Source organism: Columba livia, chromosome 11 (assembly GCF_036013475.1).
Source record: "Columba livia isolate bColLiv1 breed racing homer chromosome 11, bColLiv1.pat.W.v2, whole genome shotgun sequence".
Classification (NCBI taxonomy): domain Eukaryota; kingdom Metazoa; phylum Chordata; class Aves; order Columbiformes; family Columbidae; genus Columba; species Columba livia.
Window position 1 is genome coordinate 12,998,794 of NC_088612.1, and position 26,758 is coordinate 13,025,551.

Here is a 26,758-nt window from a genome sequence, read left to right on the forward strand (position 1 = left end):
CTTCGGTGGGCGCCAGGCTGCGGGGAGCGGGGCCACAGTGCCCGGTGTCCCGAGGAGACCCCGGACCCCCCACCGGCGGGGGCAGCGCCGCGCACGCAGCGCCCCCCCAACCCCTTCGCGCCCGCGGAGCCCCCTCCCGTGCGGGGCTGCCCGCGGAGGCGGCGGGGCCGCCCCCCCATGCCGCATTGGTTTGCGGCGGAGCCCGTCACCGCCGCGGCGCCGAGATTGGCCCCCGCAGCCGGCGCCGGGCGCCCCCCCGGCCCTGCCTCCACCCGCCCGCCGAGCGCCGCGGCCCGGGCACGGGCACTGCGCTCCGCTCCGCGCCGCTCGGCCCGCAGCGGGGACAGGGCCGGGCCGGGCGAGGGGCGCGCCCGCTGCACCGCGCCGCGCCGGCAGCGGGATGTGAGCGGAGGCTCCGCCGGCAGCGCCCGCCGCTCCGCGCCTCTCCGCCTCGGGAAGATGCTGAGCAGGTGGATGAGTGGCAGCAGCAGGAACCTGGACCGCGAGTACAACTGCACCGTGCGGCTGCTGGACGACAGCGAGTACACCTGCACCATCCAGGTCAGTGTCCCGCGGGGGCGGCACAACCCCGTGCGGGGGTCGCGCTGCCCCCAGAGCCGCCGCGCTGCCGCCCGAAGCTGGCAGACAAAAGGAGCGGAGCGGCGGGGGCGTCTCGGTCCTGCACTGCCGCCGCGAACAAAGGCAGACCCCCCCCCGCCCCGTTCCCGCCGCCCGCGGCTTCCCGGCTCTCGGGAGGCGTCCGGAGCGTCGCCGCGGGAAACGGGCCGCGGCTGTCGGCGGTGCGGAGCCCCGGGGCAGAGCCCCCCGCCTGCGAACCCCTCCCCTGCCGCCGAGAACCCGCAGCCCCCGGAGCGCAGCCGGAGCCGGGCAGGGACAGCCGGGCACGGCCGCCCCGGCGCCGGGGAGAGCCGCGGCCGTGCCCCGCGGAGCCAGGCGGTGCCTCCTCTTTTGGCTGCGGGGCCTCCGGGCATCGCAGGGGGGACTTGGGTACGAAGTGAAGTACGGGAGGTGCTGCTGGGCAGGGTGCGCGGGAGATGCTGCCGGGTAGGGAGATGCTGCCGGGTAGGACTGGGCTCTCCCCGGCCGCCGCCGCATCTCGGGGTGCCCGGTCCGCCTCCCTCGTTAGCGCCCAGCTTTGCCCTAATGAGCGGTTGTTTGGGCTCGCCACAGTCCGGAGCTGCGGGACCGGGTGCGCATCTGCTACTGCCCAGCCCGGCTGCCGGCGGGACCGGGACCCGCAGCCGCCGGTTGCTGCCGGGTCTGCGCGGGGCCGCGGCTCAGCCCACAGGGACCGCAGGATGTCGTATTACTAAAAACTGGAAAAAGGCGTTCTCTGGCTCTGCTGCCACTAGTCAGGTACCGGGACCTTGGGACTGGAGGGCTGAGATGAGCATCCCTGGCTCCGACTGCTTTTACTCTTCATTCGTGTCATGATTTCTGCAAGAGAGCTCGCCACGAACTCGTACGCGATAGCACCGGCGACTCTTCCTGCGGGTATCGCCTGGCTTCAGCCCAGCCCGTGGGCAATGGAAAATTCAGTGCAGAGTTTGGAGTAAAGGTGACTCAACATGTAAATAGCAACAACTCCCACCCTCCAGCCTTCGCTGGGTCTCACCAGTCCTCTCCGGCTCCGAGGAGGAGGGAGCATCTTCTCCTTTACAGGGAGAAACACGCTTTAAATGGTGATGTTAAAGAATGGTTACCTAGGAATGCTGCAGGCTATGGGAGGCACCATCGGTTTTGTTTAAATCGCTTAAAATAGGTAAATACGGTGTTTTGTGCAACAAACGGCTGGAGAATGCTAATGCTGCTCATTCTTCCCTCACCTCCCCCACCTGGATTGTAAAGTGTGACCCAGTAAACAACTATACCGGCAACCTAGTTTGTTTTGCATAAGCAAAACTAATTCGTCTCTCAGAAGTTGTTTTTAATACAAATTCAATGGAAAACTGTAGTTTGGGAGAGAAAGTATGGGCAATGCAGTTTAGAAAAATCTGGATTTTCTGTCCTTAAGATAATTTAACAAGGTGTTGTCATTTTGCATGTCTGTCTTTTTAAAAATTTTTTTAAGACAAAATACTACTTGATCATGTATTTCAATGGCTTATTTTATGTACAGCATAGTAACTACTGAACCCTGGTATTTAGTATGCATGACCTAAGGTATAAAGAATTAGCTCATATTACCCTCACAATCAAGGTTATCCCACCTAGATATTTGGTTTTTATTTCTTTCATGCTGCCTTATAAGCCAAGTATTTATAGTCTGTGCAGAATTAAAGCGTGCATAGTAGGAATGTATAATGTCTCGCAAGTGAGAAAAACCGTCACCACACAGGCTGGGAGCGGTGAATGAGTTTTGAAGGTCATTCCCTCACGAGTGCAGATATTTCACGACTTGCTGAGATCCATCGTGTTTACTCACCCAGGCTGTTTCTACGCCTGTTGTTTCTAATTTATGTACTTCTATTTTTACTTAAATACAGAGAAAGTGTCCAAAGCATAAGTCATAGTTTTCATACGCAGTGCTGTTAATCACAGCGCGCATCTGGAGAGTGAAGCCGCTTGCTGGAAGTTTGTAACATGGATTTTTGCTGCTGTGCCCATGTGTTTGCTGCTCCCACACAGTGTGTGGGGACGTGGTGAGGACGTGGGGCCCTCCCTGAAGCATGGCCCGTCTGACAGGTCATCTGGCCTTTCCATTGCTGGGGGAAAGACAGAAGCATTGGAGGCAGAGCTGATTTTAGGAGGTCTTATTTGTGTTTCAGATAATAGCACTGGTTAGATCTGTCAATAAAATTAACCTCTGGCTGTGCCTGATAACAGGTGTTTGAGTAGGGGTACTGCTAGAGAATAACTGAATATTCTGTTTCTAAATAAAGCCCTTTTTATTTGATTATCCAAAGTTTACTTTGATAATATTCCCATGTTAAACAGTTCGTTGTTTGAGCTTGGGTAAATCCTTTCTCTCTTTTGCCCTAATTGTCACTGCAAACAGCCCATCCGAGCAGGCAGAGGAGCCTGGAGAGCTGGTCCATGGGTTCCCCGAGGGTAGGGGACATTGGGGACAGAGCTGCTGCAGGCAGGGGCAGCATCAGCAGTGGGTCAGGCAGCTGGGTCGGCACCTCTGTCAGGTGTTTTGGTGTTGAGGTTTTTTTTGTGTATTCCAGTAGTTTGCTGGTGTGGGGAGGACGTTGTCCCAGTGTTCATCTCTGCTGGGCTCTGGGGCAGGGTCTGTGTTTGCTGGCGAGCAGAGCAGGGCAGAGCTGTTGGTCTCAGCGCTTGCCAGGGCTCAGGGACTCCCAGCAGCTGCCTCAACATGAAGATGTTAGGCTTTCTGACTCAGAAAAGCTTGTATTTTAATCATATTATTTATCACAGAGGCACCTTTTAAAGGAGCGTAGGTGGCAGTTTGCAGTGTGGGGACAAGCAAAGGTGAGAACGCAGCAATGCCTGTTCGCACTCCGGCCCTTGGTGTTGTGCTGGCGCCGGCCCCGGGTCCCAGCAGTGTCCCTGCCCCTGGACGTGTCCCCAAGGAGCTGGTGGAGAGGAGCAGCCATTCCCAAAGGCTTTTTGTTCATCTCCGTGGCCAGGGTCTGGTGTAGCACTTGGTTTAATTTCTACTTCCCACCTTGCGCTCCGTGTCTCGCAGAGCCGTGTGCCAGCCTGGCAGCCGCGCTCAGAATAAAGCGAGCTTTGAAAACCCAAGCGATGCTCTCACGCTGCGGCTTTGCTGTGACTGAGCTGCTTGTCTGAGGAAATGTTTTAAGTTCTTCAGTGTAGTGTCAGTGGTGGTATAAGAGGCTTGAAATAATTAATGATTTGCCATTGCTCGATGCATCAAGCATTTTCCTGAAGAGACAGTGGTGTTTTGTTTCAAACCTCAGTAGTACTACGAGAACGTGGAGACGTGAGAAAATAAATATAAAAATGAGGTTTCTTAGGTTCAGAATGTAAGAAGTTTCTTGTGTGAGACTGGAAATAAATAAAAATGAGATCTTGACTGTGTTCTTGGACAAACCCCGTGTTTTCCACATGAAGCACAAAGTTCATTAAGAGACCCGACAGGATCATTAATAACAGGCAGTCAACACGAAGGGGAGCCTCGGGTTTTTGCAGCGCTGGCTACTGTGAAGGTTATTTGTTCATTATCTTTTTATCTTCTGAGAGTTTCCAATTGCTCTTGCTGGGAAATAGGTTAGCAGAGCGGTGCTGGCGCAGCGGGGCTCTCGGCCGCAGTCCGGGCGCAGGTGATGTGTCCTCGCTGGAGGATGCTCCCACTGCCGGAGCGCCGGATCTGCCAGGCTCCGTGCCGGGGAGCTGGGGTTGACTCTGCAGCCCATCCTGCTGCAGCCCATCCTGCTGCAGCCAGGTTGAGCCCATCGGCAAAGCCTCTGGGCTGCAGGACCACAGCAACCCCAGCCCTGTGTTCAGCGATGCCGAACGCAAGACCCGCAGGATTCTGTGGCTGGCCAGCATTTACATACCCCCCGGGTGATGGGCTTGGAAACAAAACTGCCCAAAACGCACAGCGAGTTTGAAGTCAAAGCTGAGAGTTTCTTGGGCTTCATCTCCCTTTCCCTTTTACATTAATTTCCAAAGATATAATTCTAAATACAAAACATCTACTAAACATCCACTGAAAAACTAGTGACATATTTACTCTTGTTTTAATGAGAGGCAGACACACAAGTTGTTGTGGAGACCCATTGAAAATATTTCTAGTGCTGCTGTTCTTCACCAGCTGAAATGTCAATTTTCTGTTAACTTTTCATACCTGTCTTACAATGTTACCTGCTGTGAAACTGCCAACTATCCCCCTCTTAGGAGCCAGTTTCCTGAAAGGACCGCTTTGGTTATTGCTTTCCCGTGTAAGATGTTGAAGGCAAATATAGATATATATGTATACAGACACAGAGTATTACCAATGTAGAAGGATATGTACAATAGCAGCCCTAAATAAGACATTTTCTGCCTCTGCCATGTAAAAAGTTAGGTAATGCACAGTAGGAGGTTTTTTTTAAGGTGTCTGGAGAATACTGAAAGTGCTTTGAGCAGCCCACTTGTTTTTAATTTTTGACTGACTCTTCAGGAGCTCCAAAGGATGGTGTTTATGGGGAGGATGCCGGTGGCCACGTCCAAGCAAAGCCATCTCCTTCCGTGGGAGCTCGCCTGATGTTGCACTTTGCCCTGGATGAGACCAGGAGCACCGACAGCATCTACGATCTCTCTCGTTGGTTCACCCGTTGGGTCTGTGTTGTAGCTGAAACCTTGCAGGTTGGCTTCTCCTGGGAGCCCTGTCTGAAGACGGGCAAAGACTGTGTGGTGAGCCAGACCCTCGCTGAGGTGCATCAGTGGTGGGGAAGGTCCTGATGGAGGTTCCACCAGCCTGTGGAAGCTCCTCCAGAGCTCGCGAGGGGTGGGTGTCCTCTTGGGGGGATGTTGCACCACGTGTGAAGGTGGGTTCCTGAGCATGGCTGGGGGCACTGAGAACGGCCACTGCCTGCAAACGCTGGGGGAATTTGGGTGTCAATGGCAAGTGGAATCCTTGTTGGCTTGGGCAGCAGCCCTTGGTCCCACGTGTTCGAGGATGATGTGTGCTCATCTTCATCTCGCGCTACATGAGGTGGGAGTTTGCCAGTGGGAAAAACCAAACCATGTGGTTCCCTCAACACTTTGGCCCTCTGGGGGCCTTGCAGGAATGTCATGCACGCCGTGGCGAGCACAGGTTGTGCGGGAGGATGGGGATCTCACCACGCAGAGCACACCGATGCTCCCACTGCCACGGAGCCGTCCCTCTGTCCTGCGCAGGATGCTGTCCCTCAGGTGGGGGTAGTTTAGAGATCAAACCCTCTGAAATCACTGCACTCCTGGTTTCCAAGCAGCAGAGGATGCGTGGCACTGCTGTCACTTGTTAGAAATGACAGCGTGGTACTGGAGAAGGCTGGGAACGAGCAGGGATTTCCTATGGGACGACAAGGGCAGTATTTTATTTGCTATCAATTTTATCAAGAATAGACAACACCCTCTTAGCACAGGGGTCAGACGTTGGTGCTGCTGCAGAGAGAACTGGACAGCGCTTCTGTCATCAGCCGCTTGTTTGTGGTCAAAACCACCAAATATTGTTTGGTTACAGAAAGCTTTGGAGTTTCTTCTGCAAATAAGAAGGTTTCAGGTCAAATTCTTTTATTTGAAATTTTTTGAGAGTAAATTATCACAGCGGTATGAGAGCAATTTCATATTGATGATCTGGAACTGCCTGCAAAGCTGATGAATCCACAGCGAGTGTCTGCAGGGCCGGGGGCTCTTGCTCAGCAGGAGGGAGCCGGGAGCAGGTTCTGGTGCAGCCCCAGCACAGCTACCGTGCGCGTGGGCCGGGGTTTGTCCTGCCGGCGCTGGGGCGATGATTTGGAAGGATGGAGCTAAATCCATGGCAGGATTTGTGGTTAGTTATTTTTGGTTGTTTTTCCTACCAGCCTCTTACAAGCTTCAGAATACAGGAAAATGTATCCTAATTTGTTTCTTTGTCGGCCACCTCTTGTGGGTTACCCCTCTGTGTTCACAACAGAGTTCTGGCTGCTGTGGCCGTAACAAACACACGGGGGTTTGTGTGTGCGTGAAATCACTGCCCATAAACATCCCCAGGCACGTGCCTACCTGACCATCTCAAATCAAAAGGTATTTTTAAGCTTCAAATTCTGCCTGTCTCCCCCTGCTGTCACCACCTGCCTCCTATTCAAACAAGCCTGTCTTTTGTTTGTTATATTCTGGGACATCGGCACAAGGAGTTCTTGCAGCTGAAAGTAGCTATTAACTATCCATGATGGTGTTTTCATCCCATGACAGATCAGTGACTGCTGCCCGTTGCATTCCGAAACAAGGGGAAGGGTGTGGGGTCTGAAGCTGCTGCAGCCCCATCCCCTGGGCACACGGCTGGTGCTGGGGACAGGACAGTCACATCCAGTCTCTCTGTGGCACAGATTTTGACGATCTGGTTTTCCAGGAATTTACTGGGTGAGATGTACTGGGATATGACTGTTCCTAAGGAACCTGTGGGATTTGGGGTTGGACAGGCAGTTTTCCTACGTGTGGTGCAGATGTCACGTCTGTTGTGTAATTATGGCCAAGACTGAGCTTAGTATCTACGAAAAATTCCTGGTGCTTAGAGCCTGATTCTTTTCTGCAAAGGGCCAGCGCAGAGGGAAGTTGTTTGAACTGGGCTTCTGACTGCCAGTGGGGAAGCTCTTTTTTCTAATAAAAAATAGGAATTTTGTGACTGCCAGTGGACCAAACTGGCATGGCCCTGGAGAGCAGCTGGGCGCTTTGTTCCTCCTGCATCGTCATTTTTAAAGATGCAGACTGTACTTTGCCCTTAATTACACTTTGGCAATTACCGCCCATGTAGATTAGCTTCACTGGTCACCATTGTCTTCATTTGCAAAAGTGACTTGGCAGCTGAAATGTCACGAGGAAAGCAGTTTATTCTGCACACACACAAAATGCGAGATGCCATCGTGCCTCCTTTGGCTGCAGGGGACAGCAAGGGGAAAATACAGGAAAATCTTATTTTCCTCACTAAAGTCAGCAGCTGTCTCTCCAGATACACTTCAGGAGCTGCGTTCTGAGCAAGATGGTGCCATTTTTACATAAGCAGTTTGTGGAGCAGAGTGGTGGTTTAAGCCATGGGATCTTCTAGCTGCTCCAAGGATCAACTTTGTCCTTCCATTAGTGACTGTCCCCAGTTTTCCTTGTGGAAACCGGGGGAATCTGTTCTAAAATTGTTCAGTCTTTGGTCCTGATCAGGAAAGTTGATGTAAATGGAAAGGGCTCTTCTGTAGACAAGGGAACAGACTGGAGAACCTGTCCGGGTTAGTAGAACGTACCTTGCATTGTGCAAATGCCACGGCTGGGGAATCCCTCCCAAAGAGGTGTGAGTATTGCGGGGCTCAGAGCCAGGGGACAGCTGTGACCTAATAATCTTAGCATAATAATTTTAACAAGTTTTCTTCAGATTTTTGAGCGGGGAGCATCGCTCCGCCCCTGGCCAGGCTGTGGTCCCACTGGAGCTGGGCACACGCTGAGACCCATTTTCTTTCCCCAGGAGAGTCAGTTTTCTGCCTTGAGCATCTCAGTGGAAATTCAAGGTTTGCACTTATTTTAATCTTTCGTATCTGGCAGTAAAGAATATAAGCACTGGACTCCTGAGCATGGAGAAAAATCTTAGGCTGGTTTGGGATGCTGCGGGGAGGAGTGAAATAAGGTGGGTCACGACTTGCCAGGTACTGCCAGACAGACAAGGCATTTTTTGTAAATGATAATTAACAAAAGCTTTGGGATATTGTGCTTTGTGAGGCCAGAGAGACCTCAGTGAGTTAATGCTGGATGTCAAATTTTGATCAATGCTGTAGCTGGAAATAGAATATTTGGCTGCACAATGTCTGTTACCAAAGACTTTAATTATAGTGGCATATCTGTCGTATCGATGAGGTTTTTCTGTTTTTTAGAGGGTTTAGAGCAGGGCTGTTTCAGGTTGTATTGGCTTTTAGCTTGGCACATAAGCTGGGATCCCAAAGGAAAAATCCATTTAGCTGCCAATAGGAAATTTTTGTTTAATAAAAAAATTACAAAAATGGATTAAACCATTCTGGAGCCAGAGTCTTTAGGAATATATAGATGAGGTAGTTTATAGCCATTCTAACTATATGTTATCTATATACTGAACTTATAGAATGGACAGTATATTGGAACTGCAAAAAACCCAGCCAGAATCCAATATAGTTATGTTTGAAAAATAGATAAGAAACATGCTGAGCAGGTACTTTTCATGAATCGATTTAATTCTCATTAGCGTTGCACTATATAGCATGCTGACTAATATTTCTGGCTGGCGAACAAGAACGGTTTTCCAAAGGAAATGTGAAATGAGAACAGAATGTCTTTGGGGTCTGGGCCCTGGGAGCTCTGGGCGATTGGAGGGGGAGAAGCTGTGAGGGTGGGGGAGAAAGCAGGGGGAGGGCTGGGTTGGAGGTGGTGGTGAGAGGGTGTGGGCAGTGGGGCTGTGGCAGATGGTGGGATGTCCCCGCCATGCACTCCGTGTCCCCTGTGCCACTGGCTCTGCCAGTTGAGCCGACAGCTCCTGCCCTGTGCTGGCACCATCCCACATCCCTCTGGAGGGGACTCTTGGACCGCGGTCCTGCCAGAATCTCTGTGTTCCTGGGCTGCTCCTCAATATTAAGGTTCATCTCCTGATGCAGAATGGACTCTTCTGTCTTCTGGTCCAGCTCTGTGTTACTTCTGTCCATCCTTTCTTCCACTTGCATTATTACATGCGTGTTTACAGTTTTGCATCATTCTCATTTGCACGTTGATATAAAAATCCCAAACCTGCAGGGAATGATTACCCAGCCTGTCACCCCTTCTTGGCAGCAACTCCTTAAGCCACTGGTGAGGCTTTAACCAGTTGTGAGTTCTGCTTTCTCATGAGGGGTTTCTCCATCTGGGGCTGTGGGATACAGCGCTGGGTCGTGAAGCAGTGGCCGTGGGGTGGATGAGCGGTGCCGGCATCTGCCGTTCTGCCTTGCTGGGCCTCCCCGGGGTGTGGGCAGCTCGCGTGGCCCCTTCGCAGGGCTCTGATTTAGTTGGGTACCGTGTCCCTCAGCTTAACATCTGCTCTAGACATAAATAAGGTGCTAATATAAAATAATTCCCAACATAGCATGCTTTGAGCAATGATGACAGTGACTTCTCTCTGCCCTTATGGGATGCTTTCCACTGTCAGCGCTGCTACATCGGCCCCTTGGCAAAGTCCCCGAGAATTAAAGGAAGATGCAGCCAACGGCTTGGAGGAAAGAAATGAGATTGAGGCTTTTCTTAGTAACCCCTGTGCCACCGAGGGGAGAGCATGCTTGTTTCTGTAGGGCTTTTAATTAACATGTGGCATTTTGTTACAAGGATGTCATAGAGTGTAATGGGGAATGATGTCTGAGGCATTTTAGGCTGGTTTGGTTTTTAGTTTCTGTGGGTGGTGTGTAATTCTCAGTCAGCTCTGCTGGGCTTTTCTGAAGAGACGTGGCTTTTGGACATGGTTAATCTTCATATCCATGAGCTGATGATGATGATCCGTGTCATGTTCTGCCAGTGTCCTGGGGCAGCCGAGGGGAAAAATGTGCTGGGGGAGCAGCTGTGCAACCCCTGCCCCCTGGGTGCCCCATGGGTGCTGCTCTGGGACACCCACAGCTCCTCCCTGCACCATGACCTCTCTTGGCTGCCAAACTGGGCTAACAGCTCATCCTTTTTCCACTAGAGTTTCTGTGAGGACACGTTCGTGAGAGACGGGTACGAGGAGAGCACGAGGAGGGACGTGAGGTTTGCCTGGAACGATGCTTTGGTTCCTGGACTGACCAGGGCTGGTGCCATGGGCAGCAAGGAGAATTTCACTGCTCAGGGTTGACGTTGCTTTTGCAGTGAGAATAATTTCACTGTACAGGGTTGGTACTGCTTTGCACTGAGGGTAATTTCACTGCTCAGGGCTGATGTGATGTTGCTTCGCAGTGCAGGGTTGCAAGTGAAGGAGAAGCAGAGCAGCCTGCAGCAGAGCTCTTTCTGCTTCTCCCAGCACAGAGCACATCCCAACCCTTCGTGTCTGGCACCGGGTGAGGATGCTGGAGGCCTTGGTGCCCGTCCGCCCACCTGCTGGCCCCCAGCCCTGTGCAGGGTGCAGGACCTGGGGGCAGCTCCAGCAGCCAGGACTGAGCAGCGAGTGCCAGTGCTGCGTCGTGGCTCCTCCCCAACCAACCTGAGACCCGCAACCGCCAGAAACATGGTTCTGAGCCTGAATCGTAACTGCTGTGTTTGTGAGGAGGAGACGATCCATTCTTGGGTAGAAAGAAGTACAAAACCCAGCAGCAGTGAGCAGGTCCCTGTAGAGGGTTGCTGCGAAGGGGACGGCAGTGCCAAAGCAGTGCTGGCATCCGTGACAGCGCAGGGATGAGCAGAGGGACGGCTGTGACCTGGAGCAGGGCTTGTCCCCAGGGAACCTCACCGTGAGAAGGCTCATCATGGCTGAGCTGCAACTCAATTATGGTTCCTGTGTCGCAGGATGTGAGTTTTGCCAGGGGAGTGCATTAGTAATGGAGAGCGTGAGCAATTAAACCTCCTGCACTCAGGACAGAAATTTCCAAATCCTTCTGGCTCTCCCTTCACCCCCTGGAAGTGAGCAGGGGGAAGATGTATTCTCTGAGACTAATCAGCCGTGTTAGGGTTTCCTGGGGTGTGGGAGGGCTCGGTGCCCCATGCTTGGGGCCAGCTGCCCGCATCCTGCACCCCAGCAGACCTAGTGCCCGTGCCAGGCACAGGTGACTGGGAGAAGCAATGCTGGGAGCTGGCAGCTCCAGGATGGATGTGAATCTTGTACCCAGGTCTAGAAAATGTGCAGATCTTCCCAGTGCTCGGGTGCAGCAGCCAAAAAGCTTCCCCAAGTGTCGGGTGCTGGTGTTTGCTTCCCAGACCCAGCACCAGTGCTGGACCTTCACTGGAATGATGGGCTGTTCTTCCAGCCAACCCTCTGAACTCAAGATTCCCCATTCCCTCTGTTTGTCTGTCTGCTCATCCCTCCGCCCTGGGGACAAGTGCCATCTACAGCAGGCATGGCCCTGGGACTGGCCCCGGTGGCTTGGCAGAGACATTGGCTGTGACTCAGGGGTTGTGGTGTTTGTGGGGTAAGGGTGAGTTGAGCTGGGCTGCAGTCTTACACTTTTGTGCAGTTCCCATGAGACAAGGATAAGAGTAAAAAGCAGCTCGGAATGGCATCCCTGTTGGCTTCTGCATGGAACTTGGGAAACCGTAAATCAGCCTGAAAGGAGTGACTGCTCCGTGACCCCCACACACACTGCCCAATTGTTGTACTTTCCTTTGTTCCATGGGTCTCTGTGGAGAGAGGAAAAGTCAACATGGGGCTGGGAATCGCCATGGGAACATCACCTGGGAGATGCCCTTGTCCCCACTGCCCCGCTGCTGGACATCGCAATGGAACTTCACGTCCAGCCCCTGGAAGTGACAACAAGGAACCGTAACCTGGTGTCAATCCACATCCAGCCCTGTCCCAGCTGCTGGGCTGTGGGAGCCCCTCCATGGGACTCCCCGGATCTGTGACAACGTGGCCCTCGGCATCGGCTGGATCTTCGGCACCAGGGATGGAGGGAGGAGGGTGCTGAGCTCCTCTGTGGACCCCACCCGGATGGATGCCCTGGGATGCCCACATCTAATACAGGGGATTAGGACCACTGGTGGATACGTTCTCATCTCTTCTCCTTGTTCCCTATTTATTTCATGTGCAAAACCTACAGGTTCATCTGAGTGAGACACTTAGTTCATGGAAACCGAAGTGTGGAGCTGCTGCCTGTGTCTGGGCAGCATCCCTGCCTGCGGCCAGGGGCTCCCAGGGGCCGAGGGCTCCGCTCCTCTGGGAGTTGGGTGCTGCCTGTTGTAGGAAAGCAGTGAAGTTACACACAGACTCTGATGAACCTTGTCCCATGAGCTTCTGGAAAATGTCACCTGGGTTTAAAGCACCATTTAGGCAAATAAGTTGTGCTGAAATTGCATTTCTTTAATTAATGCAGTCAGATTAACCGGTGCCGCAGATACACCTCTCCTTACATTAGTTGTCACTTGAAACTTCCCTGTCCTGCCATGTCTGGGTTTTTAAAATGCTGTCAGCAGTTCTGTGAGTCTGTGAACCGCGCGGTGCTGGAGGCTGTGCTGTCTGTCCCAGGGCTGGGGGCTGAAAGACTCGCAGGGGGATGGGAGAGTCACCCTGGGGGGGCATCTGGCTGTGCTCAACTTGTCCCTTGCAGGATGGGTCACAGGGAGCAGCAGGAGCACATCTGGGTGAGTATCTCAGGGCAGCACCACAGTGCCACTGTTGAGGGGATGGATCCAGCTTGTGTTACAATAACAAATGAAGCAGACAGAAGTAAACATAGGAGGAAGTTAATAGATAAGCCCCTTTCCACTTACTTTTGGAATTACCTAACAGCTCTAAGGTGATGACTGTCTTGGAGCTTCACGATGTGACGCTTTGCTCCGCCATCTCGCCAAGCTGGACCGTGCTGGTGGTGGGCACAGGGCTGATGGGCAGGGGAACACATCAGGTGTCACCTGTGTACTGCACCGTGAGCTGTTCTGAAGGACCCGGGGCACCTATTTGGAATTACGGCCACCTGTCAGTTATTATTAGTTGTTTTTATGAAGTTTTTCATGCCTGCCTTGCTGAAACGGTCTCCTACTCCATCCTGCGCGCTGCGGTTCTGCAGGCAGCGCAAGCAGCTGCCAGTGCTGCTGCTTCCTTTTCTTTATGGTTTTATAACAGTATCCACACTTGGATATTTTGTGTGCTGCAATAATAAAATGCATATTTGAATGGTTCTCTTGGATCTGTTAAATTAGGGAGGGGGAAGGGCAGTTCATGACTGCCCTGGTGCATTCAAGGGCTGAAGGGGAGTGGCGCTGTTTGCGATGTTCCCTTGTTTTGCAGTGTTGTACCTAATGATTGCATCTTTCTTACCACCTCCCAGCTGGCTCCCCACGTGCCCGAGCAGGTACCCCTGTGCCAGCCAAGGTCACTCTTTGCTTGGAGGCACCAAGGTGCTTTTCTCTGGGTGCGCAGATCCTGGTGACGCTGCCAGATATTGTGGGGAGGCGGCTGCACATGTGTTATCCAACGACTGATGAGTTCAGTGCTGCCTGATTTCTGTTCAGAGTTTGCTGGGCACTGGCTTTGCTGGCTGGTGGCATTCTAGGTGTTGGCGTCATTGGCTGGTTTACATACCAGTGGCTACAACCTTTATTTTGTTTTTCAGCATTCTGGAGAGGGTCCAGTTCTCTTTGGGCAGTCTGTCATGCACACAAACCTCAGCAGGACGGGCTGTGACAGCTGTACTGCATGGCAAGGCTTGTTTTGCCAAAACCAGATGTCCCTCTAGTCGTACCTGGGTCAAAGCTGCTGGGCAGAGGTGGGTGGACGTACGTTCCTTAACCTGACAGCAGGGTGGGACCAGGCTGCCACCTCTGCAGGACCTGAGCGAGGGGGCCACAGGGATTGAGGCTCTGTGCTTGTCGAAATACGGGATTTGCAAGGAATTTCTCTTCAACGTGGTCCAGAATCAACTCAAATTGTTCCTGGTGGCCATAAGAGCTTGTCTGCAAATGGTAGGATTATTTGAGATCTGTGACAGCTTCCTGGGCAAATGTGTGCTGCCGCAGCCAGTGCTATGCTGTCGATGCTGCTGGCGGAGCTGGGCACTTCCCTTTCCCAGTGTTTTCTCCATGGCCAGGCAAAGGAAATATGGTGCCATTTTGCTGTTGTATTCTTCCAAGTGAGCAAGCTGGCACGAAATAACACATACAGAGCAAGCATAAAAAGGGTGGGTGCTTACGGCTTGCCATCTTTTAGGTGTGTTTGGGAAAACAAAATCATCTGATGCACTACAGAAGCCAAAAGAGACTGTTTTGAATGCACTTGATTCTTCTGTAAGTACTACAATTATCCTGGCTTTTATTTAAAGTGTCGGTTAGACATGGTGGTAGAACTGGGTTGAAAATACAATTATTTTGCCTGGATGGCATTGGCTGCCGAGGGGAGGGCTGAGAGGGCCAGCGGAGCAACAGATTCTCTCAAGCCCTTAAAATATTTATGGTGGTGTAATGCGTACACATTTTAAGCATATCTGACATCATCCTACGCTTCTCTTGTATCTGTCATTGCTTATGGAGAGACTCCAGAGAGCATCACTGCACAGCTGGTAGGAGGTAGCTGCAGGTAGCCATGCACTTCATGGATATTTTTATAGCTGAGATTTAGAACGGAGCCATAAAGTCTGTTCCTAGAGAGCTCTTTATAGCGCAAGGAGGGGCTTTGCACAGCACTGGCAAAGGTGGCTGCTCGTGCAGTGGATGGGGTTGGGATGCGGGAACGTGCCGGTGCTGCTTGGTAAGGAGGGGCTTGGCTGGGGGCTAGTCCTCTCCTTGCACGCCCGGCTGCCCGGGGGATGTGAAGCAGCCTGGGAAGATGTGTCAGACATTTCATCAATGACTCAGAGTCACCCCGTTGTTCGCTGCATTCCCAAAGCACCATCCCCTGCGCAGGGGTGCTGGGGGACCTGTCACTGCTTAGCACGGGGGCTGGCAGTGTTTGGGGAGGCTGGGCAGCTGTTCACATGCACTGGGGTGAACAACAGGGAATTCTCACTGAGGTCTGGGGTGGCTGGCTGCTCCCAGCCAGGGACACCACTGTTCACATGCATGTTGACCTTTTCTTTTATCTTTTTCTCCCTTGGAGGCTGAAATCTCCCAGTGTGTCACCTCCTGAGCTTTCTGTTGACCCAGCAATGTCTCAGCCCACCAGTGGTTGTCCGTGGTGAGTGGGGGCTGCTGTGTGTGGGGCTGAGGGCACAGCGAGGGGCTTCTGCACTCCTGACAGTCTCCATAGGAATGGGGCACTGGGGTCTCTGCTTTTTTGGGGAAAACTATTCCCATGGCCCCTGCCCAGGCAACATCATCCACCCCATTGCAGGCTGCAGTGGGGTAGCCACCACGACTGCATGTTGAGCTCCTGTGTGCATCACCAAGCTGCAGGGTGACATCTTAGCACTCATCATCGGGACGATGTCTGTAAAGGGCAATAAAGGGCATGATATTCCAAAGAGTCTCAGACACAGGGGGGCAATTCCAGACACCTGAGCAGCGTCTCTGGGATATTTGTCATTTTGAGTGTTGAGTCAAGCATCTTCCTTTCCTTGGGACCCTGCCCCAGGGCTGCTGGTGGTGCCACCTGCTCTGGAGGGACAGGAGCTTATTTTCCAGCCAAAAGAAGAGTCTGTTTAAAGAAGCCACTTGTCTTACTGCTTGAGGGATAATTCTTGTCAATCTGCCACTTTTTACGCTGATGTGCTAAAAATAGCGCATTATTTCCAGGCAGTAATTGCACATCCTGTAGTTGTAATGAGCTCTTAAGGTAATTACCTTTTGGTGGGGAAGAGCTGAAGAGAGGGTGTGCTTGGCTGACAAAGAGGCTTTGCGATGAGCCTGGCGGGTTCTGAGCTCATGTTCAAGGGCAGACGTCCCACTATGGGGGTGATGCATCTGCGGAGCAACAGGGACATCGGCACATCGGCCCATCCCAAATTTCTCCACGGGGTTGGGGGAACAAGACCTCTGGCACACACCACCCACCCTGTGCCACTTTTTGGGGAGATCCTGGAATGAGCAGGAGCATCGTTGCCATGCTTGTCATCAGGGATACGGGAAAGATGAACGTCACCTGGGGAGGTGGCAGGAATCTGCTTCCCATCTAGAAAATAATCTTTTAACGTATTTGATTTCTTCAAACCAGTATTTAAATGTGCTTCTCCATAGCTAGGGGTTATCTGAACAGGAATTAGGATATATATTGGTAAAGTGCGACATGCCAGCTGCTCTGTCAAGCTTTGCCCTACAAGAGGTCACCCTGGAGCCACCGCTGCCCCATGCACCCTCTGGAGCCTCTCACCCTGTCAGCTCCCATGCCAGGGGATGGACCCACCTTCCGCTGCGCTCCCTTTGCTGTCCCCGGTTCAAGAAATAATCTGTTGTAGTCCTGCTTTGCCTCCCAGCTTTGTAAATCAATTTACTGTGTTGTAGAGTATCTAGTGCTTGCATGAAATAGGTAAATTACATCTACCGCTGTTACCTCTTTATAACTAATTTGATAACAGATTAAGAGTATAAACCATTTTGAACAGTTTTGCCTGAATCAATTTTCCTTTTGTAAGGCAGAGGTGCTGATCTTACAGTACAATGAGTTTCCCCATCTTGTGTAATCCTGTGGCTTTTCTTTATCGCGGTCTCCAGTGTATTTCCACAATTACAGCCAGATCTATGTATCTGCAGTTTTGTTCCCGCATGGCCATGCTGGGATAGAACCTCTCCAGGTTTCTACAGCTGCCCCATGTCTGTGAGCACTTTCCTACAAGGGGAAAAGCTCGTAAAGCCGTAACTCGTGTTTTATGGAGACAGGATTCCTTTATATTTCTGTTTTTTTAAAGTGTGGCCAAAGCCAGTGAAGTGCTCCCGTACACCCACCCCCTCCTGCCGGCACCGGTGTGGTGGATACCTGCGGGTTACTGATTCCTGTGGGACATCAAGAACCTGGGCAGGAGGGGACTGGGGAACATGCTCCTTTGCACGGCACCACGTGCTCTGCTTGTGGGCTCTGCCCTGGGCTGACGTGAGTGATGGGATTCTGAACTCCTGGACGGTCAGTGTTGCGCATTATTTTGCACAACCTTTTTTAAAATAAAGGCCCTTATTAGAAATCAGGCTTAATAGCCACATCACAAGCGTTTTTCTTCAGGCGGAAGCTGTTGGAGAGGATGGAGCGTGGTTTGCTTGACGTGCCTTTGTGGCTCTGAGGACAAAACCAGGCTGCTGATGCGATTCCCACAGAGGGGACAAGGTTCCCAGCCCCTCCCTCGCTGCCTCTGCAGCAGCTCCTGGTGCTGTGGACAGAGCAATGGATGCTGTTGGATGGACTGATGGCCGCTGCTGTGCGGACTGATGGCCACTGCTGGATGGACTGACAGCTGTGCTGGCAAGCAGAGCAGTGGTGCCAAGGGTGCTGTATGAAGCCCTCTGGGTGGGAGGCTGGGACGTGGCCCCATGTCTTTGCCCGGCTCTGTTTGCGGTGCCGTCCTGGCGCTGCTGCGGCTGCTGATGGGAGGCGGCGTGCGGAGCAGGGGCTGCTGTGGGTGTGTGAGCAGCGCCAGTGCCTTTGTGCAATTACAGCAACTCCTTTGCAATATAAATATCATTGCTTTAATAAAACTCGAGTGATCTGTGCTTGCCGATAACTACAGCATGGCATCAACATAAGCAAAGCATTAAGTTCACAATAATTGCAGTGCTCGCTGTTAGAAGGATGTGGCAGTGGTGCATACGTGCTTCAGAGTGTGGGGTTACAGGCCACGCCATGAAATTTTTATCTTTTAATTGGCTAATGCCATGTTTCATCACCTTGGCTGGTGCAGGATGTTTGCTGTAATTAATACTAATGAACATGTCTACTGGAGGATGCAGTGGAAGCTCTCCATGCTGTTCCATTTTCTGCCTTTATTACCATTTTGATTTAGAACAGACCACGAAAAGCACAACCTGCCTGTTTCTGTGCTGTGGAAGGGTGACAGGCCAAGGGTGCTGGTGACAGACCTGGGGTGCTGGTGACACTCCAGGGCTCGTTGTCCCTGTTCAGGGCTGGGGGAGCTGCTGGGAAGCTGCCTCCTGCCCCTCGGCATTTTGCTCCGTGTGCTTGATGTGCTGAGCGCTGCTGGGAGCAGAGAGGTACCCGGAGCTCTGGGTGCTGCACCCCAGTCCCTGCTGTGCCCCAGGTGCTCCCCAGGATCATGTCCCTCCCTTTCTTCCCATCACCACTGCCCCTGCTTCTGTGCCAGCCCCTCCGTGGGGGTCAGGAGGTGACACCACTCCAGGCCGTGTCGTGTTCCCATGCTGGGCACCTTCTTCATGCTGCTGGGGTAGACACTGTGATGTTATCGGGCTCTTTGAGGGCAAAATGCTGCTGGTCGTGTGAGGTTTGGGAAGCAGAGCAGCAGAGTTGGTCAGATGATGGCAGTTCCATACTGGTGGTGATTCAAATGTGATCTATATGACGTTGCAAAACCAAGCTGAATGTTACAAAGCAGCTAAGAATGGATAAGATTATTTTTATTATCTGGATTTTTTTTTTACACTTCTGCTGTAATTTTGTAGTAAAGTGCTTGAGCCTTGGCCTGAGGGGAGCAAACTGTCCTGCCTAGGGATGGGAAAGTCTTTGAGTATCTGGCAAGCATGTGGCAAGCTGTTTTTATGAGAGCAGCGTTATACAGGATGGGCTACTATACCTCTGAGTGAGCACTTGCCATTGGCTTGAGCTGGTGTGCACAGGAGGTGCATGGTGCTGTCCAAGCACTGAGGGCTGATTTAAGGGCTCTCATTGCTGGCTGGATACCTACCATGCTGGCAGAAAGATCCTCTTTGGCAGTAACTGACCGATGAGTTTTTGACTCAGACTGGGTTGGGAGAAGGTGGTGAGAATGTTTATGTTTGTTACAAAGATACTCGCTCTTCCTGCATGTCCCATGATCAGTCTCTGTCTGCAGCCCCGCTCTCTCCAGGCTGCTCCCATCCCCTGAGTGTCCCCAGGTTGTGTGGGCAATGCCTGCATCCCTCTGTCCTGCATCCCTGTGTCCCTATATCCTGTGTCCCTGCACTCCTGCCGGCATGGGCTGGCAGCTCTCAGTCTGCCCTTCATCCCAAGCTGGGAGCACTGGCAGGGACAGGTGACAGATTCTTTCCTTGGTGGGCTCCCCTGTCCTCCACCACCTTTTGTTTGCATTTACCATCTCCGTGTGCACCCACAAATGCTGCGAAAGTCGTGGTTTTGTCTGTGACTGTCTGAGCAAAGATGCTGCTGGGCATGCTAAAGGAGCCTGTCTGTGCAGCCTGCTGAAACCTGGGGTGTTTCTGAAGGTAGTTTAGATATGTGCATCTTCACAGGGGCCTTCAATTAAATCTCTGACAGTCCAGAGCCTTTATTTCCTTTGCTAAATTCCGGGAACTTCGAGTGATAGATAGGGAGCAGAGGATCTCAGAGATAGCGAGTGGTTTGAAAATATGTTTCTGTATCAGGCCTGATATGAGGACTTGCTTGCAGCAAAAGGCGCTGCCTTGATTGCAAGGGGAGATCACAATTCTTATAACTGCCAGGCAAAGCTTGCCCATCTTGCTCTCTCTCTCCCCCCACGTATTCCTGACACACGATCAGCACTGACCGTGCAGCTGCCTTAATTTTTTAGCATCTCAGAATGACAGGATTGTACTCCTCTATCTATTTACCCGTCTATTTCTGCAGAGTAAGGACCTAATTGAGCGAATAATGTACAAGCTGACAGCTCTGAAAAGCCATTGCGCAGCACTTTATGTTTTGGGGAAAGCTTTTTATTCTGCGCTGTTTGTGGTGTGCCCACACAGGGCGTATGGTCACTGATAGGTGGCCCCAGTCCCTGCTCGGTCACACGTCCTGCCAGGGACCCAATCCCTGGGGGTCTCCAGTGCCTGATGGGGGTGGTTACTGGCCCAGGTTTGTACTGAGGGGACAGGGTCCTGGAGAAGGTCTGCTGTGGCCCCTGGAGTTGCAGCATCAATCCTGGGCACGTTCAGCCCAAGCCCAGGACACATCCCTGGTGCAAACGCCCCTGTTGCCCTTGGAAAGAGGAGATGGGACATGGGAGCTCGTGGTGTCAGAGCGGTTCCTCGGTGGGATCTCAGTTCAGTGCTGGTGCCCTGGAGCTCACGTGGCCTCTCAGCTCCAGCGAGATGCTGAGCAAGGCAGCACCCGCTTCCCAATGTGAGCAAAGCCTAGTCCGCAGCAAACCATTGAAAACCCACTTTTGCCAAGTCCTGAGCCCAGAGATGTGGTTCCTCTTGTCATGTGGTTTAGTTGTCGCTGTGCAAACATCAGCTCTTGCAGCTGGAAAAGTGAAATCTCCAACCAGAAACCCCGCTGTGTAGCTCAGTGAAATCTGATTGCTTTGTCTAACCAGGCAAATGACTGACACAATTTGGAAAGTCCTTGAGAGTTTTTAAAGGTCAGTGATGTCCAATATATAACCAGCCCAACCTGAGTCACGCATGCTAAGCCAACCTTCGCTGAAGTCGCAAGATGGTTTGTTTGGGTTCTGCTTCTCCATGCAAAACAACGGCTGAGAACAGATCCGTATCCTCAAGGCATGACTGAAGCGATGTCTCTGCTCCCTGAGGCTACAGAGAGGATCTGGGCAGAGGGGACTTGTGATGAAATCCCCAGAGGACTTCACACAGAATTCTGAGAACACACTGTGTACTGCACAGGGGTTCTGGGCCACCTCAGTGGGCACTGGGTGATGGCGGGGACAGCAGTTCCCGCAGAGGTCCACATCCAGGTAGGTTTGAATGTCTCCAGAGAAGGAGACTCCACACCCACTCCGGGCAGCCTGATCCAGGCTCTGGCACCTCACAGCAAAGAAGTTTCTCCTCATGTTCCGATGGGACCTCCTGTATTTCAGTCTGTGCCTGTTGCCCCTCACCCTGGCGCTGGGCACCACTGAACAGAGTCTGGTCTATCTTCTGACACCCACCCTGAGATATTGATCCCATTGATCAGATCCCTCTCAGCTTCTCTTCTCCAGCTCAACAGTCCCGGCTCTCTCAGTCTCTTCTTGTCAGGAAGATGCTCCAGACCCCTCAGCATCCCTGTGTCCCTCTGCTGGGCTCTGTGCAGTAATTCATCGCTGTGGGGCAGAAACTGCCCAGATTTGGGACTCTCACACAAGGCGTGCACAGGACCCAAGCTGGGCCTGCTCAGCAAAGGCTGAGGACCACATACAGCATTTTTAAGGGCTGTGCTTTCTCCGATGCACAGATAATACAAAAATCACTTCTGTTTCTCCATCTACTGCCAACACGTGTTTTGTGTTTATTTGTGCTGTATTGTCACGGTTGTGTTGTGAGAAAGCACAGCTCATCCCAGTCAGCAGAGTTGGGTTACCGGTGCTCTCTGTGCGACATCTGTTCTCCTGCTAATGAATTAGGGACCCTAGTGTCCCCATGGCTCTTAACTTTTCTCCCATCACTCCAGGGTAACTCGGTTTGCCTTGGTGGAATTGCTCCACCAACAATTTGGTGAGTCCGCAGTGGGTGATTTCGGGCACGCTGCTCCTGTCTGCACCCGCAGCACTGAATGGGCCCTTCGCCTCCCCCTTTCCCAACTATTTAAGCCCAAATTCTTCTGGAGAGTTTCAGTGTGTGGGAAGTGCATCCATGTTGCAGTGCATCTTGTTCTGTGTCGAACCACACATAGTGGCACTTTTGGTTGCATTTTTTGACTGCTGTTGTGAGCAGTAGCAGCTCATTTTGAAGAACCACTGCTCCCAGGGATTTTCTAATATTGGCATTAAAAAAAAACAATAAAAAAGGGATGGACACTGAGGAGAAGCTGGTGGGACCAAAAGCTCTTTCTCCAGGTGCTGCCGCAGGACCGGGACAGCCCATGGGATGGGGGGACATCATTGGCCTCTCTCTGAAGGCAAGGATGAGGAACCTTCTCACCTTTATTTCCCTGTCCTACATGGGTGTGCCTGTACCTGCACACTGGTCTGAGACCCTTCAGTGATTCTTGTAGCAAAAATAATAAATACATCAGGGATGGAAAATGTAATCAGAATGTTTATTCTTGATCAAGTTAGTGCACCTTGCATTGATTGTGAGCATTCCTTAGGTGCGTTTCCATTTTTCTTCCTGCAGGTTTCACAAAACATTGCTTTCCTTTAGCAGGGACACTCTCTAATCATATGTGAAGCCTGGTCTGATGTGAGTAAGTGGAACAGACAGGCAGAACCTTTTTTACATTAAAGTCAAGTCGCGGAGTCTTGTGCACATGCCGTGCTGGATGGTGTTATCTGCAGACATGATACCTCGGCTTTCCACGTGCTCAGGGCACACGGCTGCAGGTCTGGAGCAGCACAGCTCAGTGGGGCTGAGCTGCTGGGAGAGCTGCCCTCATTGTGCTTTGTCTGGATCATAAAAAAAAAATGCATCCCTTTGCCATGCTTTCTTCTAGTAGATAAGTAAAGGTGAAATAAAACAACATTTCATTTGGAATTTCAGCTGGTATTTTTTCGCCTGCGGAACTCACAGTTAGTGTCTGCCCCGGCCATCGGGGCTCTCAGCTGGGCGTCCCTCGGTCCAGGGGTGGCTGTGGCCTTGGGGGTGTATTTTGCTGTAGGCTCAGTGGTATGTTTAAGGTTTAAAAGCTTTGGGCAAAGTGTTTGCGGGAGCTCCTAGAGGGTGAAAGGCTGTCAGCCTGGATTAATATTAGGAGAGCAAAGAGGGCACGGTACGTTAGGGATGCGGGAAGGCTCACACGCGGCAGGACTGTGTGTCTGTGCTGCCTTCTCCTGCTTTACGGGTCAGCTTTTCTCACCTACTTGGTTCCAGGTACTGAAAAAAGAGTGCCCATAATCCAGTGCCAAGACTAAGAATTTGCTTATCTTATATTTTATTGAGGAAAGCATCACATTTTCCCTGTTTTTATAATCCTTACTATAAATGTAGATCTGGTACCCTGCACCCTGCTGAAAGGTGCAGGGCTGGCTGGGCATCCTCCTGTGCCCCTGGGATGGACATGGGGTCCCCTGGCCCAGGGTCTCTCACTGCCACAGGCACCTTTGCAGCTCTTGTGTGGGGCACAGGAGACCTGTTGCTGCAGGGGACACTGCCTTTCTGGTTTGCTTCTGAGGGACAGCATAAAAATAGGAGTGATACACTGCAATAAGGTTTGGAGATCTCTGTCACCAGCAGCATCTCAAATCATTAAGCCTGAAATAATTTTAATTGGATCCAGAATTCACAAGAGATTTTTTTTGCTGCCTTTGTGGAGCTGGACTAGTTTCTCTGGTATCACACCAACCATGGAGTCCAGGAGAGCAGAGATCCCCGCGTGGCTTGGGAGTGACTTTGGGTCGTAAGTTACCGAGGCTACTTCCAGCTTTGTCTCCTTTGGAGTGAATGAACACCCCTGGAAAAGCTCTAAGTTGCTGATTTAAGTTATTGAAATGAATTCTCTAGCTTATTGACACCCTGTTCATGTGGGACAAAGACCTGTGTCTGTGGGGGAGATGTACCTGCAGCTCTGCTGGGATGGTTTGAGTAACTGCAGAGAAGATAAAATTTCAGTTAATCATTTTGCATCTCCAATGAAAAATGAGGCATTTGTACTTGCAAATGAACTGTAGATCAGTGACCCTCACCCACACAGACAGACTTTTTCAGTTAATTTGTCTTCAGATTGCATGGACTTCTTCAAATGAATTAGACAGTAATCAAACAGAGACAATTAAGTGCAATAACTGCACAGAAAGGTGGGGTACAAAGTAAACATTAAAAGTTCCATTTAAACAGACTGGCCTGAGAACATCAGCAGCCAGGCGTGTTGTAGCTCTCGCCCCCCTGTCCCCTGGCTGAGCAGAGCCGGGGGCCTGGGATACTCCCGGTACCGCAGCTGCACGTAGGCTTTGCTGCGGGTTTGGTGACTCCTTGGGCCTGATCATCACAGTAAACGTCCCATTCAGTGCTTCCAGTTTGATGCCAGGACTGCATTTGCAGACGCTGGTGTGTGTCTGTGCAGTGGGAGAGAGCCGGGTGCTGCCCTGGGGAGGATTTATCGCTTTGCTGAAGTGCTGGTGACAAACACTGTGGTTTGAATGGGAGTCAGCTCTTGTTCAGGTGTCTGCGTCCCTGCTGATAAGCGGTGAGGGGAATTAAAAGCTGAAATTACATTGAGAGCCTCTATCTTACTTTTCCTGTCACCATGTGCATTGACAGGGTACAAACCAAGCAGAACACATCAGCGCGATTCAGCGGTGCTGGGCAGCACAGCTCTGCCGCAGCACAGGGCTCAGCACAGCATCGAGGTAGTTACTGAAATGCAGTGACAACCGCATTGATTTGGGAATGTCAGGATGATATTTCTTGTTGTGCTCAACTGCAGTTCGTGGAGCACCTGATGGGAAACCTGTCTCGGTGAAAGCTGCTGCTCTGGGTGCAGCTTGGGAGGGAGGGAGGGTGCAGCTGCGTCTCCTTAGTGGGGTTCAAATGGACGAGGGGATTCTTGTGGTCGTGCTGGGGCTGGAAATGGTTTGCTTCCCAGCACAGGAGCAACGTTTTAAAACGTACACAGGAAAGCCCCATAGAGCATCAGAGATTTACCTGTGTTTGAGGAGGATTCTGGTGGACAAACAGCGCTTGGTATTTGTGCAGGGCTCCTCCTCCTTGTTGCAATCAGATAGGTTGAGTATTGTGACATAATGCAAACACAGGGAAAGGCATTGCCAAAACCCCAGGAAGGTTAAAGCCTGGGGTGCTCAGGAGCCTGTGGGGTTGGGAGCTGTGCAGGGGGAGCGAGGAGCCGTTGCAGGAGTGGAACGAAGTGGGGGGCTGTGGAGAGCTGGGGCTGAAGGGAGCCGGGCAGAGCGGGCTGGGAGCTGCTGGCACAGCGGCACAGGGACACAGGGACGTGGGCCCGGGCTGTGCGGGGAGCTGGCCCCAGCCCTGCCCTTGGCCTTGCTCCCAGTCCGTAGGTGTCTGGCAAGTGGCTTTCGAGGAATCTGCACCACACCTGTGCCTGCTCAACGTGCCAGCATTGCTGGCACTACAGCAAGCCACGGGCAAGGGCTGCCCATTGCCAAGGAGTAAGGGGACGTGGAGGACAATGGGAAAACATGTGGGGGATGAAAGTGGTGCCGTTTGTCACCATGACCCCTGGTGCCTACACACCTCCTCTACCCGTTGCGGGGGAATCAGGCACCACTCAGCTGCCACGAGACGGCCATGCCAACACAGAGCGGGGCAGGGTCGGGCTGCCCTGGACTCCACTGTGCTGCTCCATCCTCCAGCCCGCGTGAACATCAGGAACTTCTGATCACCTGGCACTAAAACCAAGGATAATTTTGCATGCAGGTTTACAGCTGAAGATTCATTGCTGACATTCTTTGTTTTCTTGCCCTGATGGATGCTGGTGATGCCATTGGGTGACCCTCAATTTGAATGTTTAATGAGACGCTTCCGTATTTTAATTGCATGTTGCATGCTGTGAGCGTGCGTACCACGGAGACGTCGCACCGCTGGTGCAATCTTACATGAATGCAGAGTTTGTTCTGCTCCAGCACCAAAGCGGCTGCCTGCAGACAGGTGTGTGCCAGCGGGGGGCATGTCCTGGTGGTGCACGGGCTCCTGGCTCCCCCTGCCCACAGGAGCCTGGCTGCTCCTCCGCAGGGACAGGGACATGAGCCATTGCCCGGGTTCAGGTCCTCTCCTCTGCTTTGGAGCCCCTCAGGGTGATTGTGTTGGGATCATCCTTCCTGCTGCAGGAATGGGGATTCCTGATGCTCCAGCTGGCAGCCACGATTTGGGCTCATTCCCCCAGGATAAAAACTGAGCTGGAGCTCTCTCCAGTGCCAGTAGAGCCAGTGCCGCTGGCTGCACACCCAGCCCTTTTTCTTCCCCCACTTCACGTTTCAGAAGCAAACCTGGATCCTAGTTTCCTTTCCCCATGTTATATCACTGTGCTGCCCTTGTTTGCAAAGCCCATTTTTATTCTCCAGACTTGTGCATAAGCACCCCTTTCCACTGTGCCTCCCGCCCCGGCCCCATGGTGGGACAAGCTCAGTGTGGGGCTGATCAGCCGTGCACTCGCTGCAGCTGAACAGGAGCAGAGATCCACTCATTGCTCCAGCATCACTCTGCTCCAGGCCGTCTGCAACTTTCTGGACTATGGTAGCTTTTTTGTCCTCTTTTTGGGTTCAACTGCCAGCCCAGCTGCGGTCACAGCTGCTGCAGCAAAACAAAGCACTGACCATGCTGAAGCTGGGAGAGCCGGTTGAAGGGACCTGAGCATCCCCCGGGCTGGTCCCCCAGCCTTGTTCTGTCACAGTGCCTCATTATGCAACTGAGAAGCTCCAGTCCTATTTTTCTTCTTAATTATTAGTTTGATCCGGTAAGAGTCTCAGCGTGGGTTTTGAGGTAGGTTCGGTTGGCCCTCGCATGCCCTGGGAGGACCACAGGAGTGCTGGTGCACGCACACGTCTCGTGCACACACAGCTCTGCCCTGTCCCAGCCG

At 52.2% G+C, this 26,758-nt stretch overlaps 1 protein-coding gene across 2 annotated transcripts in view; it reads left to right on the forward strand.

Moving 5' to 3' along the window:
- The first annotated feature begins 251 nt into the window (after positions 1 to 251).
- Positions 252 to 26,758, forward strand: part of FRMD5 (FERM domain containing 5) — an 82,269-nt gene continuing 55,762 nt past the window's right edge. The window contains exon 1 of one of the 2 annotated variants that reach the window (XM_065076865.1): positions 252 to 561. In XM_065076865.1, coding sequence (XP_064932937.1) covers positions 460 to 561 — 102 coding nt within the window. In that variant the 5' untranslated portion in view covers positions 252 to 459. The remainder of the gene's footprint in view (positions 562 to 26,758) is intronic. The other variant, XM_065076864.1, reaches the window with a different exon arrangement.